Source organism: Loxodonta africana, chromosome 9, assembly GCF_030014295.1.
Source record: "Loxodonta africana isolate mLoxAfr1 chromosome 9, mLoxAfr1.hap2, whole genome shotgun sequence".
NCBI lineage: Eukaryota > Metazoa > Chordata > Mammalia > Proboscidea > Elephantidae > Loxodonta > Loxodonta africana.
In genome coordinates, this window is record NC_087350.1 from 23114323 (window position 1) to 23134077 (window position 19755).

General features: G+C 42.6%; 2 protein-coding genes across 5 annotated transcripts in view; one reads left to right on the plus strand and one right to left on the minus strand.

The window, feature by feature from the left end:
• The window catches only part of GOLM1 (golgi membrane protein 1), an 85407-nt gene extending 70258 nt beyond the window's left edge, over positions 1–15149 (plus strand). Inside the window, exons 6-10 of the mRNA XM_003407761.4 lie at positions 2511–2640; positions 6768–6912; positions 7546–7815; positions 9379–9492; positions 13427–15149. Of these exons, the coding sequence (XP_003407809.1) occupies positions 2511–2640; positions 6768–6912; positions 7546–7815; positions 9379–9492; positions 13427–13503 (736 nt within the window). The 3' untranslated portion in view covers positions 13504–15149. The remainder of the gene's footprint in view (positions 1–2510; positions 2641–6767; positions 6913–7545; positions 7816–9378; positions 9493–13426) is intronic.
• Positions 15150–18583: 3434 nt separating this feature from the next.
• Positions 18584–19755, minus strand: part of NAA35 (N-alpha-acetyltransferase 35, NatC auxiliary subunit) — a 97430-nt gene continuing 96258 nt past the window's right edge. For all 4 annotated transcript variants that reach the window (XM_064291164.1, XM_064291161.1, XM_064291163.1 and 1 more), the window contains one exon: positions 18584–18978. In XM_064291164.1, coding sequence (XP_064147234.1) covers positions 18919–18978 — 60 coding nt within the window. In that variant the 3' untranslated portion in view covers positions 18584–18918. The remainder of the gene's footprint in view (positions 18979–19755) is intronic.

A 19755-nucleotide genomic window follows, 5' to 3' on the forward strand; every position in this document is an offset into this window, starting at 1 on the left:
TATGGCTGCTAACCAAAAGGTAGGCAGTTCGAATCTACCAGCCACTCCTTGGAAACCCTATGGGGCAGTTCTACTCTGTTCTGTAGGGTCACTATGAGTTGGGATTGACTTGATAGCAACAGATCTTTTTGGTTTTTGGTTATATTAATGAAGTTGTACATTGAATTTGTGGGCGCTCATAGGCCCCCTGGGGCATACCTTCACACTCCCAGTTAAAACACCCAGTCTAGTGAAATCCTTTCATAGAAGGCAGTGCTGCCCAAGTTACTGCTCCTTCCTGAAAATCAGAGTCAGCAAACAGCTGGGACGCATGTCCCCACTTCCTGCCCCTTCACCTGTGGCAGACCTCAGTAAGTGATGACTGTGTTCCACCCAAATGCGGCCTTCCTGTCTTTCTCCTCAGAGCACTTGGAGTTGGCACATGAGGCGAATCTCACTGTCATTTCTATGCTAGAATTTACAGAAGCTGTACTGGAATGTAATGGTAACACTGACAGTAGGTCGTTGATGATTGGGGTCACCTGCCCAGATGGAGTCTTGTATTCAGCACATTCCGGTAATGATATTCTGACCATCGGTTATAGCATTGGGATAATCACTGGTGGCTGAGTCCTGTATGTCCCTACAGTTTAGCTCCACTTACTGCCTGGACAGAGGCCCTGGGTGGGGCAGAGTTAACGTGCTTGGCTGCTAATCAAAAGGTTGGTGGTTTAAGTCCACCCAGAGGGACTGCAGAAGAAAGGCCTGGTAGTCTACTTCTGAAAAATCAGCCATTGAAGATCCTATGGAGCACAGTTTTACCCTGACACACATAGGGTTGCCATCAGTCAGAATCGACTCTGTGGCAACTGATTTTTTATGTTTTTATTGCCTGGACACTTACTGTGTATTTATAAGAAAAAAACGGACCCTAGGCCTGTGGGAAGTAGGAATTTGACCTGTGTACTGAGGCTGCTCTCTGTATTGCTGTCGGGTAGGAACGTGGAAGCTAAGCTTCATTTGCAAGGTGGAGAGGGAAAGGCTTTTTGCTCTTAATTTTAGCAGGGGCTGGGAGCAGGTGAAAACAGCATTGACCACTAGACCTTATTTATCTCGTGTAGGTTTAAAGGGTTAGGAATGGCCGTGTACCTGCTCATTTGTTAACCTCATTTTTGTGATGTCGTTTGATAACAGGAGCCCTGGTGGTGCAGTGGTTAAACCGCCAAAAGGTAGGCGGTTTGAAACCACTAGTGGCTCCGCGGGAGAAAGATGTGGCAGTCTGCTTCTGTAGAGATTTACAGCCTTGGAAACCCTATGGGGTCTCGATGAGTTGGAATCGACTCAATGGCAGTAGGTTTGGAGTTTGGGTTATTTGATAACGCTGAATCGAACACATTTAGTTCTTGCAGTTTTCACGTCATTCACTTTGTTTGCTGTGTTTAAGCGACTGTGCTGGAGTCAACTAACTATGACTTGTATGTTGTGAGAATTGATTTAAATAAAATTTTCAACAGGCCCTTGATCTGTAAGCCGCCAGAGGTCAGGAACTCTGTCTTTTGTTCTTTTTCAAGCACCTGACACCGTCTGTGTAGGGCATATGCTGTGACCCAGGAAATCCCTTGAGCCGAAAGGTGTATTATGAGCATTGGGGATTGAGTGTCATGCCCACACTTGGCTCCAGCGTGCCTGCGACTCAGGAACGGCGGGCCGTATGGTAGAGAGCGCATGGTGGAGGCAGAAAACTACAAGCCTGGTTCCCAGCTGCCTTATCAGCTTCTCCCTGTGTGACCCTGGTGCAGGTCTGACAGTAGCTTCCTTATTTGCAGAAGGAGAGAGTATGATTAGAAATTCTCATAATTACTTTATAGCTCTTGTGGGTGTTGGGATACCCTTAAAACAAATTTCTGGCAGAAAGCTGAACCAATGTCCCAGAGTATCTAACTGGCAACTGAGCTGAATTAGACTGTAGTTTAAAAAGTTATTTTTCCTGACCTATAATAAAGTTCACCTGTTTTAGAACAACATGACACGTTTTTAGTAAGCGTGGCGTAGTGGTTAAGTGCTACAGCCGCGAACCAAAGGGTCGGCAGTTCAAATCCACCAGGCGCTCCTTGGAAACTCTATGGGGCAGTTCTACTCTGTCCTATAAGGTCGCTATGAGTCAGAATTGACTTGATGGCACTGGGTTCTGGGTTGGTTAACTATGGTTTTCCATTGCTGTTGAGCCGGTTCCGGCTCACAGGAACCTGATAGGACACAGTAGAACTGCGCCCATAGGGTTTCCAAGGAGTGGCTGGTGGATTCAAACTGTCAACCTTTTGGTTAGCAGCTGAGCTCTTAACCACTGGGCCACCAGGGCTCCAGAGCACACGTAGCCTCCTTAAGTGCCCTGTTCACATCAGCGGCGCCTGACGCGGGAAAACGATGATCCCGTCTCTCACTGACGTGCGTTTTGCTGTCACAACAGGAACTGCTCTGCATACAGACACTCCGTAAATGCTTGTCCTTTCTTTTGCTTTCTGTCACCGAAGGAACCAGTGCATCAGTCAGATGAAGGAGGTGAAAGAGCAGTGTGAAGAGCAGATAGACGAAATCATCAAAAGGGGGAACGAAGCCATAGCTTCCAGAGACCTGAATAAAAAAAGAGAGCAAAGTCAGCAGGTAATTCTTGAGTTTTTCTGCCAAGGCTTCCCAGAAGGTACTCCTGCCCTCTCACTGGGCGTTTTGTTCCTTTTGTCTGCTGTCTGATGTGCTCTAATCTCTCCTCTCCCTTGCAGGTTTGGTTCCCTGCAATGCCCTGACTCTGGCTGGACATGCTGGCTCCAGACCAGTGTCAGTGGTCAGGGCTTTGTGGAAATTGCTTCCTTTAAACCTCACAGCTACCTTGCGAGTTACTGTTATTTTCCTGTCTTGAGAACACTAAGGCCCATGATCAGTCAGTCCCTGGAGAAGGACATGTTTGGTAAAGTAGAGGGTCAGTGATAAAATAGGAAGGCCCTCAACGAGATGGATTGACACAATGGCTGGAACAATGGGCTCAAGTGTTAACGATTGTGAGGATGGCGCAGGACCGTGCAGTGTTTTGTTCTGTTGTACACAGAGTTGCTGAGTCGGAATCTACTCAGCAGCACCTAACAGCAACAATAAGGCCCGTGGAGATGGCTAAGGACCTTGCCCAAGGTTGCACACCTGGTCAGTGGTGGAGCAGACTATAAGCCGACGTCTGTCAGACTCCACGTCACGTGTTGGCAACCTATACCCAGTGTAAAGCAGAGCCCATGAAACTGCTGACAGAGCCTTCTGAGAGTTTTTTTTTTTTTAAATATAGCACCTTTATTGAGACATAATCCACATACCATGCAATTCACCCATACAAAGTTTACAATTCAGTAGTTTTTAGTATATTTGCAAAGTTGTGCAGTCATCATCACAGTTAATTTTAAAGCATTTTCATCACTCCAAAAAGAAGCCCTGTACCCATTAGCAGCCTTTCCCCAGCCCTAAAACCCATTGCCGTGGAGTCGATCCCTATAGGGTTGCTGTAGGTCTCTGGCCCTAGGCAACCACTAATCTGCCTTCTCTCTATGGATTTGCCTACTCTAGACATTTCATATAAAAGGAATCAGAGAGTACGTGGTCTTTGGTGACGGGTTTCTTTCACCTAGCATAATGTTTTTAAGGTTCATCCGCATTGTCGCATGTGTCAGTATTTTATTCCTTTTTATGGCCGAATAATGTTCCACTTGTGGATATACTACATTTTGTTCATCCAAATGTTATGGGTGTTTCGGTTATTTCCACCTGTTGGTTATTATGAGTAGTGCTGTTACAAACGTTTGTGTACATGTTTTTGTGTGAATGTGTATTTTTGGTTCTCTTAGGGTATATATATATCAGATATGTGATTTCTCCCATTCTGTGGGCTGTCTTTTCACTTTCTTGATGGTGTTCATTGAAGCACAAACGTTTTTAATTTTGATGAAGTTCAGTTTTATCTATTTTTTTCTTTAGTGACTTCTTCTTTTGGTATCATATCTCAGAAAGTTTAGCCTAATCCAAGGCCACAAAGATTTATTCCCATGCATTCTTCTGAGAGTTTTATATAAAGTTTTAGTCCTACATTTATATCTGTGATCCATTTTGAGTTAATTTTTGTATATGGTGTGAGGTAGGAGGTCTAGCTATGCTCTTCTACTTGTAGATATCATTTGTCTTGGCACCATTTGTTGTAGACTTTCCATCATTGACTTGTCTTGGCAGCTTTGTCAAAAATCAACTGACCATAAGTGTGAGGGTTCATTTCTGAACTCTCAGTTCTGTTCAGTTAATCTATTTTTCTATCCTCAGACCAGTACCACAGTCTTGATTGCTGCAACTTTGTAATAAGTTTTGAAATCAGGAAGTGTGAGTCTTCCAACATACTTCTTTGTAAAGATGATTTTGGCTAATCTGCGTCTCTTGAATATTCATATGCATTTTAGGATCAACTTGTCTATTTCTTCGAAGGAGCCATCTGGGAATATGACAAGGGATTATGTTGAGTCTATAGATGAATTAGGATTGCCATCTTAAAAGTATTAAGTCTTCCAGTCTATGAATATGGGATGTCTTTCCATTTATTTAGATCTTCTTTAATGTCTTTGAACAGTATCTTGTACTTCTTTTGTTCCATTTAGTCCTAAATATTTTATTATTTTTTAATGCTATTGTGTTTTCTTAACTTCATTTTTGGATTGTTTATTTCTAGTGTAAGTACAATTGATTTTTCATATAGATCTTATATCGTACAACTTTGCCAATACTTATTAGTTCTAATATTTTTTTTGTGGATTCTGTAGGATTTTTTATACACAGTATCATGTCATTTGCAAATAGAAGTAGTTTTACTTCTTCCTTTTTAATCTGGATGCCGTTGTTTTTCTTGCCTCATTTCCCTGGCTAGAACCTCCCGCACAGCGTTGAATAGAAGCGGTAAGAGCAGACATCCATCCTGTCTCTTTTTGAATAGAAGGCAAAAGCACTCGGTCCTTTCACCTTTAAGTTTGATGTTACCAGTGTTTTTTTTGAAGATGCCCTTTATCAGGTTGAGGAAGTTCCCTTCTCTTCCTAATTTGTTTTAAAGGTCTTTTTTTTAAAAAAAAAGAAGAGGTGTTGGATTTTGTCAAGTGTTTTTCTCTATTGAGATGAATGAGCATGTGTTTTCTGTTCTTTAGCCAATTTTTGTGATACATTACATTGACTTTTGGGTGCTAAACTAACCTTGCATCCCCGGACAAATCCCATTTGGTTGTGGTGTACAATCCTTTTATATGTTGCTGGATTTATTTTGCTAGTGTGTTGAGGACTTCAGTGTCTATAGCTTAACTTTATTCTGATGTTTTTGTCTGATTCTGGCATTAGGGTAATACTGGGCTCGTTTTGGGGGGGCTCTCAGAAGTGAGGAAATGTTACCTCTTATTTTTTTTGAAAAAGTTTGTAAAAATTTAGTATTAATTCTTCTTTAAATGTTTGATGGAATTCACTAATGAAGCCATCTGGGCCTGTGCTTTTCTTTGTGAGAAGTTTTTAATTAAATCTCTTATTATAGGTCTACTCAGACTTTCTATTTCTTCTTGAATCTCTTCTGGTAGTGTGTGTCTTTCCAGGAGTTTATCCATATCTTCTATCTAACTTGTTGGCTTACAGTTGTTCATAGTATTCCCTTATACCATATTTTTATGCAAATAACATGCACCTTCTATGTTTATCTGACGACCGTGCCCTCCCCTGTGAGGTATTTTTGTAAGTGTGCTATGCCGATTTTTTTTAGAGCAACATGTAAGAAGCATTGACATAGTGGCGCTTATGAAAATAGCTCATGGAGGAGAGTGCAGCTGGCAAGCAAACGTAGAAGGCGCATGTTATTTGCATAAAAACATAGGTGGTAGTCCTTTTTATTTGTGTGAAGTTGGTAGCTATGTCCCCTTTTATTTTTATTAGAGTGTTCTTTTTTTTTTTTGGTTAATCTACTTAAAAGTTTGTCAATTTTGTCCATCTTTTCAAAGAACTTAGTTTCCTTGATTTTCTCTATTGGCTTCCTGTTTTCTATTTCATTGAATTGTTTTCTAATCCTTATTGCTTCCTTCATTCTGCTTGCTGTAGTATGTTAAGGTGGAAGGTTAGGTTTTTAAAATTTCCCCCTAAGCGCTGCTTAAGTGGCCTCTTAAAAGTTGGTATGCTGTGTTTTTGTTCTCATTCATCTCACAGTATTTCCTGAATATGCCTTGTGATTTATTCTTTCTCTCATTAGTTACTTAGGAATGTGTTATTTAATTGGCACATATTTGTGAATTTCTCGATTTTCGTTCTTTTACTGATATATATTTCATTCCATTATGGCTAAAGACCATAGTTTGTATGACTTCAATCTTTAAATTTATTGAGTATTGTTTTATGGCCTAACAGCCTGGGGAACAGCAAAAGAATGTATTTTGCTCTGGTTGGGTCCTGTCTGTTAGGTCTAGTTGGTCTGTGCTGTTGTTTAAGTCATCTCTTCCCATGTTGATCTCTGCCTCACCGTTCTATTCATAATTGAAATTACCTTCAGAGTGACCATGACTCAATCTCAAGTTTTTTGATATAAGTTCTGTCTATGCCACGTGACAGGGTGTGACAGGGACAGATGACAGCATTTCTCAGGGTTTCAGTGTTCTCATTTGTCAGATGGATGTGGTGATCTGTTGCATTTCTGGGGTTGTTGGTTTATGGTCACAGAGCCCCTGGCTGACCGTTTTGTGCTCCTGTTTCAGCTCCACTCTCTCAGTGAGCCTCAGGCCAGGGTGCAGCAAACAGGCTTGCCACAGGCAGAGGTGCCACAAAAGAAAGGAAACGTACTCAGCAACGCTCAGCCCAGTTCTGAAACAGCTTTGGATTTGAAGAGACAAGTTAAAAAGGGTAAGTTGAGGCCAGGCAGTTACACTCGTAAGCCCTCTCCGGAGCCCCACTTAAAGAAAAACAAAGCAGTAGCTCATGGCTTCGACTCTGCATAAATATGCAGGGACTGAGTGTGCTGTTTGAGGCCGACAGCAAGCTCAGTGATGGGGCTGGTAGGTGGCAGGTGTCTCTGGGCACCTGGAATTGGGGCCGCAGGGCTTTCCTTGTCTTATTGATGTCTCCTTGTAAACTAAGCACCTTTTTCTTTGTGAAGCAGGGTCTGGGCTCTAGGCTGTACCTTTATTTGGGACATTGGTGGGTTTGTGGGTAGCCGCCATTTGGGAACGGTGGGGGTTGCTGTGTCCCTGGAGGCCGGCTGCAAGTACTTGTCTCAGATAAACTGAGCAGCAGGCACACCCTCCTCCACTTGGTCCATCACTGTAATTGGGATTTTTTTTCTAAATCACTTTTCTCTTGCTCATGGTTTGGAAGCTGAGCCTCGGGAACAGAGGCCTGAGCTAAGAAAAATCTACCCAACTGCACCCCACTCCATCTGCAGTCCTTGGGAGGGCCCTGGTGATCAAGCAGCACACGTTTGTTTTTAATTTGAATTAAATGCCTGTACGATGACAACTCACTGTGTTCTGTGTGCAGAGGAAGCCAATGAGATTCAGGTCGTCCAAGAGGAAGACGCTCGGAGGCCGAACCTGAGGCTGCCACAGGAGCCAGGCCCAGTGCAGGCTGCCGAAGACAACAAGCTGGTAGAGGAAAGAGGTGTCGGGGAAGCCAGAGAACTTGGCCAAGCCCCGCAGATGCCAGCTGCTCTGTTGGGGAGCCAGGAAAAGATGGAGCCTGACGACCCTGAGCGGGACCAGCTTGTCATCCGTGATGTCCAAGAAGAGGAGCACGGTGCTGATGGGCAAGGTGGGTGGAGGGCCCTGGCTGCCTGCTGACCACTTTGCCAGCACGAGGCCTCTTGGCTTCCTTCCTGCCACAGCAGGATCCCCATGAGTTCTGCCCAACAGCAGCTCACAGTTTGGCGGTTTTGTTTGTTATCCGCTTTCAAGTTGGAGGCAGGAAGGAGGAGTGGTGCGCACTCTGGCACTTTGAGGTTCAGAAATATTATTAACAGGAAGTCGAGGAGACTTTTAGGTGGGAGACCTTGAGATGCCTGCTTAGCACTGAGGAAACGTGCCTCCTGGCAGGCAGGCCGCGTATGCCGTCCTTGTCCTCTCTTTCTCATGCAGTGTCAGGTACAGCATGGATATTCACTGAAGGCCTGGTGACTGAATGGATTAATGGGTGGTTAGGTGGATGGAGTTTAATGTGTATTTGAGAATGGAGGAAAAGTGACACAGGAATCTGCCTTTCTGGATTGACTTTTTAAATATAAGTTGAGAGCGACAGAATATTCTGGGATGTATTTTGGTTCCTTGAAGATTTGGAAACTTTCAATCCCAGCCGAGTCAGGAGCAGTAGGAGACGATGCCTGCGCTCTAGAGTGGAACAAGGTGCAGAGGTTGGGGACTGTGTTTATTTGTGTGTGCTGATTCCATCTAAATCTAATTTTCATGAATGCCCTCTTTCTGAGGAACATGTCCTCACGAGTTCCCGGTTAAAGAGCTGCATTTTGTCAGCCTCCCCGCCTGGCCCCGGCTGTCCACACTGCCCCGCATCGACATGTACCATGGTGGGAGGTAGGGAAAGAAAACCTGGCATGGCTCATCCAGGGGTGCTGCTGGTTCCGGCCGCTCAGCAGCTGGTTGCAGAGGTGCACAGGCCTGTGTGATACCCTTGCACTACATGCCTTCATCATAGGCCGATTGCAGAATAAACCTACAGGGCACACAGGCCTGGCTCTGGGTCCACCTCCACCATTGCAGAGAAATACAATCAGAGCTGACTTTTCCAGGCACGCTTTTTTGAAAAAAATTTTCTTCACCTACCTGTATACGGATTTAAAATATTTAAGTTAAACCCTTTAAATATGTCTCGAGTACATTTTAGTCTGATCATCTTTTCGGGTTGCTATTCCCTCCAAGGAGGACTGTAGTCATAAATGATCTAATTCTGTATGACGGACAGTTTTTATCCTTGGTTCACAATAGTGACTACTTCCTTCTCTTGGAGCGATGAGTCCTTTTGAGATGCTGTTGATAACTAGAAACCTGTTGTTTCCTAAAACAGTAGTACCTTCCTTTGAGTTTGTCTCTTAAACTGGGATTTGGGTTTAGTCAGTTTGCCCACTGCAATCTGGAACATGGCCTTCTGTTTAGGGCTGTTTACCACAGAGTAGAGTTGAAGTGGTGCCTACGTAACATAGAGGGCACTGGGAGCAAGCATTCAAGCCCCTACCATTTCCTGGAAGGAAGGAGGAAGATAAGCCTGTTAGATGATAAGCCCCCAGTGCTGGGCACTGATGCTCCCTGGCATCAACAGAGAAGTGCTGTAGCTTATTATGTTTTACATGTCACGTCGGTTTTACAGGGAAAAACCAGCAAAAGCTGGGAGGAGATGATGACTACAACATGGACGAAAATGAGGCAGAATCCGAAAGAGACAAGCAGGCAGCCCTTGTGGGGAATGACAAAAGCCTGAACGGTAAAAACTGTGATGGGGGTCACCTCTCATGTGCTTCTCTGTGTCCTTCGTGTCCCTTTTCTGGTTCTTTACTTTTGGACTGACCATAGGATGAATGTCAACAATAACGTAATTGATCATTTGAAGGAGACATTCTTTTCCTCAGAAGCCGCTGAAAGTAGGGGTGGTAGAGGGAGGCGAAGGCCCAGCACAATAAAGACATTTCAGAATGTCTGTACTCATTGGGGTCAAGCCCTAAGGTTATTGGCTACAGGATTGTTTTTCAGTAACATTTAGGAACTTCCCAACAAAATGGCTAGGTGACCCACTTGATGATTGTACGTTACTGTCTTAGTCATCTAGTGCTGCTATAACAGAAATACAACAAGTGGATGGCTTCAACAAACAAGTTTATTCTCTCACAGTCTAGTAGGCTAGAAGTCCCAATTCAGGGCATCAGCTCCAGGGGAAGGCTCTCTCTCTTTGTCTACTCTGAAGGAAGGTCCTTGTCATCAATCTTCCCCTGGACTAGGAGCTTCTCAGCATAGAGACCCCAGGTCCAAAGGATGCACTGTTCTTCTGGCCCTACTTTCTTGGTGATATGAGGTCCCCCTGTCTCTCTGCTTGCTTCTCTATCTCAAAAGAAATTGACTTAAGACACAACACAATCTTGTTGATTGAGTCCTGCCTCATTAACATATTTGCCTCTAATCCTGCCTCATTAACATCATAGAGGCAGGATTTACAACACACACAGGAAAATCACATCAGATGACAAAGTGGTAGACAACCAGGCAAGACTGGGGATCATGGCCTAACCAAGTTGACAAGTTTTGGGGGGATGCAGTTCAATCCACAATTATCAAAAAAGAAGTTCCAGTCCTTGCAGCTTTTTATAGCTGCACTTTGTATTACTTTGAATTAGAGAATCATCCAGACCTGTGTCTTTTAAAATGAATCACATTCTGGATGTGTCCATTTCCTTGTGGTTGGATTCAGGTTGAACACTGTATAGCTGACGTGTGCTCCTCTGGCATCACACCAGGAGGCATATACTGGCAGGCTGCCCCACAGCTGGCGATGCCAAGTCTGATCCCAGGTCTCTGTTGCAAAGGCACATTTTCCCTTTGTAACTGTTAAGTAACCTGTGAGGGTGATGCTCTGAGAGCGTGGCCCTGCCACTCATTTAGGAGCCTTGCTGAAACCTCTCATTACCTTGGGGGTTCTAAGTGGTGACTTTTCTAGTTCTGTCATCCCTGACATTTATTAGCTGGAATTACTAAGGAGCCCTGCCTCCCCCGATGCACACACATTAAATTCATCCTTCTTTTGGATTCTTGGTGTTTTCTCTCTGTTTTTAAGACTTGTTTTTATATGCTAGGGAGATTAACTTTTATCTGTGATAGAAGTTGTAGATACTTTGTGCCAGTTTGTCTTTGTTTTGCTTATGGTGTTTTTTTGCCATGTAAAATTTCAAAAAATTTTGTCTCTTTCATTGCTTCTGGATATTGAGTCATGGTTAGAAAGGTTTTCTCCACATCTAGCATTTAAAGTATTTAAAGGAATTCATCTTGTTTTGGAATGCTTTCATATTTTTTTTTAGTCTCTGTAAACATAGCTTCAGAAAACCACACAAAACAGTGAGTTCTTAGAAGGTGAATACCTTATAGCTGCCTCCTCAGTGAAGAAATAGAACTTGGCCAGCCACTCCTGAGACCCTTCTTCGTCCCGTGTCCCAGTGGCAGCACCCTCCCTCCCCCTCAGTAATAGGCTCCATCCTGACCCTTTGTAGCAGCCATTTCCTCGTGCTTCCTTTACAGGTTTGTTACCCACGAGGGCATCCCTGGACACTATAGTTTAGTCTTGCCGATTAAATTTGATGCCTTCAGTCTCTCTTAATCTCCAAGTTTCCCCTCCATTCCTTTCTTTTCTTTACATCAGTTAAGGAACCCAAGCTGTTTGACCTATAGAGTTTCCCACAGCCTGGATGTTGCTGATTCATGTTGGAGTTTAGCATGTTCCCTGGTGGCTCAGTGGTTAAGAGGTATGGCGAGCTATGGCCATGAACCAAAATGTCAGCAGTTTGAATCCACCAGCTGCTCCTTGAAAACCCTATGGGGCAGTTCTACTCGGTCCTGCCGGGTCGCTATGAATCGGAATTGACTCGACAGCAACGTGTCTGTTTTAGTTTTTATATCCTGCAAATCAGCATTTGGATCTAGAGGCTTGATCAGACTTAGGTTCAGGCTCAAGCCCCTGGTAAGACTCTAGGTAGTGGTGCTTTTTCTTCAGAGGCACATAATGGCTGTCTGGTGTCTTTCTTTTTGTGATGTTACCAGCAGTTGATGCTCAGTGCCTTTTTCTGTTGGAAGTCCCTGAGTGGTGCAGATGGTTAAGCGCTTGACTACTACTAGCCAAAAGGTTGGTGGTTCGAACCCACCCAGCAGCACCTTGGAAGACAGGCCTGCTGATCTGCTCCTGAAAGATCAGAGCTTTGAAAGGCCTATGGAGCGGTTCTACTCTGCACACAAGGGGTTACCATGAGTCAGAAGCGACAATAGCAACCAGTAACAGCATCCAAGTTCTGTCATTTCTGTTTGTTCACTGGAATACTTTCCCTCATCTGTGTTTGTTTACCCAGTGGTACTGTCCTAGAGGAAAGGCAGTTTCCATGCTTGATTCTGTTTACCAGTGTTCATCATAATGAATTCTTTTCCTGTCAGCCTAAAGAAGGCAGCCTTTTAAAATGACTAGTTAAAAATACTGTAAACTCATGAATTTAAACACATTTGATGGGTATCATTCAATTTTATTTATTATCCTTTTTGCAGCTTGAATTGCCCCACTTCTTTGGCCAGTGGAGGCTCCCCCACTTTTACCTGGACCTTCAGGTTGCTTTGTCTCTCTTGTCCTTGTCCTGCCCAGTCTCCGCTCCCCACTCAGCAGTCTTCCTCTCTGGCTCTCCCTGGAGAGGAGCTCTGCAGATCAGTGTCGGGAGTCCACGGGGCTGGGACTTCGCCTGCTCTGCCAGTCTGCCATGGACACCCTGTGACGGGCTGCCACAGGAGCCTCCCGCCGTCAGTGGCCACCCTCACACTGGGCCACCATGCTTTCTGGTGTGTCCCTGGTGGCTCTCAGCTGCACTGATGCTCTTTTACTTGCCTGTTTTCTTTGCACGCAGATGGTGCTCTCGTGTGTTGTGACTGAATGATTCCTGCAGGGATTCCAGGTCATCTGGTTTTCTTGTAAATGTCCGTGGCTTTTGAGTTTTTTATCTAGTTGCTTTAGGTAGGGATTCTGAGAGATTAACAAACTGCCACCATTGCTCCAGAATCCTCCCCTGCTTTCATATTTGATGTTTAGATGAGTCACTGGCTTCATCTGAAGTTTATGTGGGTGTATGGCCTGAAGTGTAAGTCCAATCTTAGCTTCTTCTAAAGGGCTGTCCAGCTGGCCCAGCATCATCTCAAAGCCAGTGATCTGAGATGCCACCTTTAACAAATAGTAAATTAGACCCCTGTGTACTTGGGTCTGTTCTTGGATTTTCTGTCACTTCACATCATACCACACTGTTCTAACAACTTTCTTTAATTAATCTGGCCAAGCCAGATCCCTCTCAGAAATTCCAGTCAACATCTCTTTGAAAAATGTTCCTTCCTTTTAGAACTCATGATTAGACATTAGATCTTCTCATTCTGTCTTTAATTTCTGCTTCTCTGGGCTGCATTCAGGATAATGGAGGTGTTTTAGCTTTGTTTTTTGGCACATTGTTGGCCACATATGGTCTCTTTTCTAATATCTTGAATTCCAAGTTACAATGTTGTTGGGGTGAGGTACAGCCCTCTTTATGGTGAGTTGTAGAAACTTCTGCCACGTGGGACCTGCCTGGGCTGGTTTCTCCAACTGTTTGATATGAGAATGTGTGTATGTATGTTTTTTTTCTTTTCCTTTTTAGCTTTTAATGCTGAAGATAAACAAAGAAACGCCATAAATTTACTCGATGAGCACGAAAAGAGGAATCGCACTCTCTGAATCAGAGTGGAATCACATACGTCACATCAGAATTGAGGAGATGGCCGTAAAATAATTCACGTAGAATTGAACACGCCAAACCGAAAAGTACTCAGTAAAACATACATCTAAAGATGATTATTGTGGAGTTTTAGTGTGTACCTTATGTGGGAAAAATGGGGTTGTCTTTTAGACACTCTTGGGGGGGTACTTTTGAAGTGCCTATGTTAGAATGTCAAAATTTGTTAAGTTTTTGGTGAATAGGCACTTCACAAAAAGATCAACACCAAAAAACAGAACACAAGTTCTGCTTCGAGTATGGCGACAGTGGTGCTTGTTTATCCTGGAACAGAACTTTCTTTAAAAACAAAGGGCTGAGGGAAGAGTCTGTCTTCTGACGTTATGGAGAGAGCCACCACGCTTAGAGGACACCCCTTCCTCAGCCCCCTCTGGAGTCTTCTCTCCTCCACAGGCGGTGCTGAGGGACTCGGCCCTTACTTCTGGTCTCACTGGTAAAGCCTGAATGAGGACTGCTCTCTCCTCTCGTGCATTCACTTCTGACCGTCAGTGGCCTAGAGCACTGACTATTAACAAAAAACGTCATCTAGCAACAGTTTTAACCAGTCTAAACCCCAAGCTATTTTGTGTGAGAATTTCTAAAAAGACTACTTGTATGATAGCCCTTGTCATCCTTAATGTACAAAATGCTTTTAAGTGACTTGTGATTTGAACATCTGTGGTAGGTACCTGCTTTGCTTAGTGTATGTGGGTAAAGCAAAATCTTCGGTAATAAATACACCTTACCAAAAACATGAGTAGACTGGACTTCCGACCCAGCAGGGCCTAGCGTGGAGGGTGCCGGCAGCCTGCAGCGGAGCCCAGTGGGGGAGGCACAGTCCTGTGAGGGCTGGTTTGTTGTAGATAAATCTGTGCCTACTTTATTATGAGAGTAGACGAAAAGAAAGTTAACTGCTATTGAAGGATATTTACAGTGTTACAAGTTGGGAGTTTAGAAAGGCAAGAGAAATGTAGTACGTTTTTGTCAGTTTTCACATTTAGCTGTGGCAAAATGACTATCACAAAACTGATTTAAAAAGTCAAAGGTTAACGTTAATTTTGAAAATGGACTTGAGTGACTTATGATAATCCACATTGGTAGCAGTGACAACAGGTTTGACTTCAGTTGGTTCCCTGCAAATGGCAGGCAGTCACGTTCCTGTCTCGCTTTCAATGAGGATCTCTGAAGGGTGAGTGGTGGTGCCTATTAGGATACATTTAGATTCACAGAATTTGAGCTGCAGGGGCCTCAGGGGTCATTTGGTATAAGGCCCTCTTTTTCAGGACAGGACAGTAAGGCCCAGAGAGGTTATATAACTTACAGGGGCCAGACAGTGGGGGAGCTTGGCGCCCGGACTCACATCCAGGTGTGCTGATATACTACATTCATACCAAGATTTCAAACTTGAACGTTGTTCACATAGGAATGTAGGATATCCTTTTTCCCCCAATGAGAAAAGGCAGCTGAAGGGTGTAAAAGTAGCTTTATAAGATTTTTATCTTTTTCCAACCTCCGTTTATGTCTTAGGGTTGATATAAATCCTCTCTTGCGTTCTCAAATAATGAAACTGCTATTCATCTCTTGTTTAATTAATGTGCAGAGTTGCTGAGAAATAAAATACTCCTTGATTTTAAAACTTTTCACAGATAATTCCCTTCATCCCTTAGGGATCTCTGAAGAATCTGCTTTTAAATTGTGGATTAAATGTAGCAGTCCACCTTAAACCATTTGTGGAATGAGATGGGATGCCAATATAAGTAAAAAATAATCATGATAACTTCTTCGTGTACAGAGGCACCTGAGGCCATCCATTCAGGAGGATGTGTACCTGGACTTCCTTCTCCAGGCAGTCACTCCACTGGTTCCCTTGTGATCCTCAGACATGAATTCTGAGGTAACAAGAGGTGTAATGGCTGTTTAAAAAAACAAATCAGTGAAACAAGCATCAAACAGCTATCAAACCCATGACCTTGGTTGTTTGGGTTCATCCAAAATTAAATCAGCAACTATATTAAAATTAAAACCTATGTTCAATAAGTGTAAGCATCTATTTAACTTACACCTTTGTACTCTCAAATGGTGTGGAGACAGGAGTGATGGGATTATTTATTTTTTACTCCTGCAAATAGGACTGCACATGGAGACTGTCTAAGCAAACCAGGATTAGATTTCACAAGTAGTCTAACTCTGTTTATGTGTGATGGAATTAAAAAAATAAACCATTACCTGTGAAATAAGTCAGTGTGCTATATTAAATAACCAGAAGGCTAACCAGTATTACTCGTAACTGGTTGTCCATTCACAGGAGAACGCTGGAAGAGAACTGGGAATGAAGGGTCATTTAAGGTCCAGTGGCTCTGTCTACTCCTCCCATGGTTTGGCCTAAAAGATTAATTTTTAATTATATATAATGATAGTCTGAGGCACTGAACAACTTTAAATACTTGCCTTTGAAATGAATTTTAGAAAAGATATTTAATAAAGATGGTTCCATTAACTGTGGGTTAAATTTTTTTCACATGATTTTAGATTTTGAAAATGTTTTAGTGTCAAAGTTGGGGAAATGGTTTATCTTAATTACGTATTCAAATATTTGTATGTTTATGTGCTATTTCTCAGCTCAGAGGGCAAGACTTTCTGAAGTGTACTATACCACTGTCCTTTCACACGTTTTAAAAACTGAAAAAATTCTGGTTATATGTACATTGAAGGATTACTTGAAGTAACTGTCTTTCCATGGGCTTTTTTAAAAAAAATAATTCAGAAAGTTGGATTTTATGCATTCATGATTAACTTTAAAATCTTGCTAATTAAAAAAAGAAAGTAAAATGCTTCTATCCTTGTTGGTGCATCTCTGGTCAAGTAAATGACATAGTCTCACCTTTAAGTTAGAAAAATATGTAAACTTCATACAATGAACTTTTTGTAAACTGAGGCGCTAACCAGTTGAAACAAATGGTCTTTATCCTTATGCCTTAGTATATACCCTCTAAACCAGAGTGGAAACCCTGGTGGCATAGTGGTTAAGTGCTACAGATGCTATAACCAAAAGGTCGGCAGTTTGAATTCACTAGGCGCTCCTTGGAAACTCTGAGGCAGTTTACTCTGTCCTGCAGGGTTGCTGTGAGTCGGAATCGACTCGATAGCAACCGGTAAACCAGAGTAAAAACCTTGAGTTGAAGTAACATAAACTATACCTTGCTTATACTACTATATATCCCACAAAGATTCCAATCCCGTGATGGGTGCTTGGCAAATATTTCCTGGGTGCTAAGTCCAAATAAATGATTGTGATTGATCAGAGATATGGTCCTAGACAGCCTAATTTTCCACATAACTGAAGTTTTGCCTTTTTTAGCCCCCTTTTAAACCTTAAACAGACCAAATAAATACCTCAAAGGAAAGTACATATGATTCTGGAACATACACTGCTCATTTTTTTGCTCTTCAGTTGACAGAGGATTAATAGTATACTCACTGCTCTTAGGAAGACCCACTCCTAAAAGGTAGCCTCGGTGTGTCTGTAACCGAGCCAGAACTGTTGGCTCAGTAACGTTCATCCATACCAGGGGACCCAATCAGATACAGGGGTTACAATGAAATGACAGGTGGCTGCTTTAAAACATTTCCAGAAAGAAGTTTCAATATCATGTTTGCAAGAAAGGTGTCAGATCAGACTTCAGACAGTTGGAACTCAGAGCCTTTCTTACCGTGTTGTTGTTGTTAGCTGCCGCTGAGTCGACTCCAACGCAGGGTGACATCATGTGCAACAGAATGAAGCCCTGCCTGGTCTGTGCCTGCCATCTTCGTGGTCATCGGTATGTTTCAGTCCACTGTTGTAGCTATGGTGTCAGTCTGTCTCTCTGAGGTTTTCCCTCCTTTTCACTGACCCTCTCTACCAAACATGAAGTCCTTTTCTAGCAATTGGTCTTTGCTGATGATGTGGACCAAAGTAAGTCAGCCAAAGTACTGCCATTCTCATGTCTAAAAAGCATTCATTCTGTGTTTGTATTTCTTCTGAGACTATTTGTTCTTCCCGGCATTCACAGTATATTCAGTATTCTTTGCCAACACCACAGTCTGAATTCATCAGTTCCTCTTCCGTCTTCCTTTTTCACTATCCCCTTTTGCATACATATGAGAGGTGACTGAAAAGACCACCTTAGTCATCAAAGTTATGTCTTTGCTTTTTAAAAGTTTAAAGAGGTCTTTTGCAGCAGATGTGCCCAGTGTGATACATTGTTTGATTTCTTGACTGCTACTTTTTACTACAGACCAAACATATGTAACTGTTCCTATGAGTTGGAATCCAGTCGACCAAAATGGGCTTAGTCTCAGGCTAAGCCACAAAAGCCAATTTAAGGCCCAGAGCAGCTCACACTACCCATAAGTACTGCATACTACGGGGGACAAAAGGTAAGGCCCCCGGAGCTGTGGACAGCTGCCATGGCAGCATGAGAGAACACCAGAGCAGACGGGGAGAGGACTGGGCAGAGGGAGGGTGAGGCCTCTGGCTGTGGGCCTTAGAGGAACAGGTGGCTCTTGGACAGGTTTTCAAAGCCAGAGAAGCCAGAGCATATTCACAGGGACAGACCCCTCGTTTGAAGATGTTTCATGGGTTAAAATGAATGTGAAGAAGTAAACAAAAAAGGAACATGTCATGTTTAAACCTAGACCTTAAAATTAGCAATTTATATAGTTCTACCTTTTAAATATTTCTAGCAAACAAAATCTGTAATCTTTTAAAAGTGCCAAAAGTCACAGTTAAAAATGTTGAAAAAAAAATCTGTATTCTTACAGATATTTATATCATGAATAAAATCACACTCCCCATGTAACCTCACCTCCCTTTATAGCTCAGAGGCCCCATTAAGATGTATTTTCACCAAAATCCCATACAAACGTTAATATACCCTTTGATCTGAAACTTCCTTTGAAACTACTCAAATTCGTTTTTGAGATACTCAAATGTTAAAGAGCAAACGCCTTCAATTCTTAATATGTATCAACAAAGTGTTCTCATTTTTAATCTCCAGCAGTGCATTTTTGTCAAGAAATTTATTAACCTTTACAAACACTATTTTCACTCCATCATTCATAAAAAAATGATTTATGATTAAATCTGTAATAAAACCATATCACGCTCATCAATGCATTCAATAAGACCAGTTTCATCCATGGAACATAATAAACCACTTTAAAACAGCAGTTTTCATTCGTATCATATAAGGCTGTCAAACTAAAAGTATTCCTTATAATGAGTTGTTACCCAAGAAATCCATTTCACTTCACGTTATGTGGTAAGACTGATGGATATATGCTCTGAGAGGAATCTGAAATTAGATTCCACCCCTTTATGATCAGTTTTTCAGTCTCTCTCAAACAAGTTTCACAACAGGAAAATATTTGTGGGCAGAGAAATCAAATTCGGGAGGAACCTGTAAAGAAAATCACAAAGTTTATATATCTACAAATTTTTGGACAGTAAACAAAAACTCTGTTTCCTGTGTTTTTAGAGAAGAGGCAGCAGAAAGATAAAATATTGGTTAAATGACAAAAGTCAGGCACTAAGCTGGAGAAAAAAATGGTCAGCTTTTCTCTGGCTTATGAAGGCTGTTAGACAACACGCTGAGCTGCTGTTTTCTCTCTTCACTGAGCACTTAACAAGGGAAGGCAGACTTCAGATACAGGAAAGGCGTTCAATTAGATCGTGGGTCAGCAACTCTTTTAGTTCCAGGGTCACTGATAGTACTAAGCAATGCCAGTGTGAGTCACTAGTAACACAGAGCAGGAGAGAAGGAAGACAGACATGGGAAAAACCACCAGAGTAATCAAGGGGATGGGAGACAGCCAGGCAAATGCCACCAAAATGCCTCAGCAGCTGGCCTTCTACTCACTGCAGAACTTCTGCAGTGAAATGCTGATTAAACACTGTTCTACTTGACAAGGAAAGCTTACAGATCTCCCGCCTCCTAAGCCATTAAATAAGTCTTTAATTATTGAAGCACTCACCCTTCCAAAGGACAGATTACTTTATAAATACCTCTCCCAGAAATTTGTTTTTATCTATTTTCTTTTTAACCCCAAGTCATTCCATTATTTACATGGAGGAAGGAAGGAGAAGGGAAGGGCAGGCTTTTTAAGTCAACAAAATCTCAAGTTTTAAGGCAAAATGGCCAGCTCTAGCTAATTTCCTGTCTGCTGAGTCTCTTTTA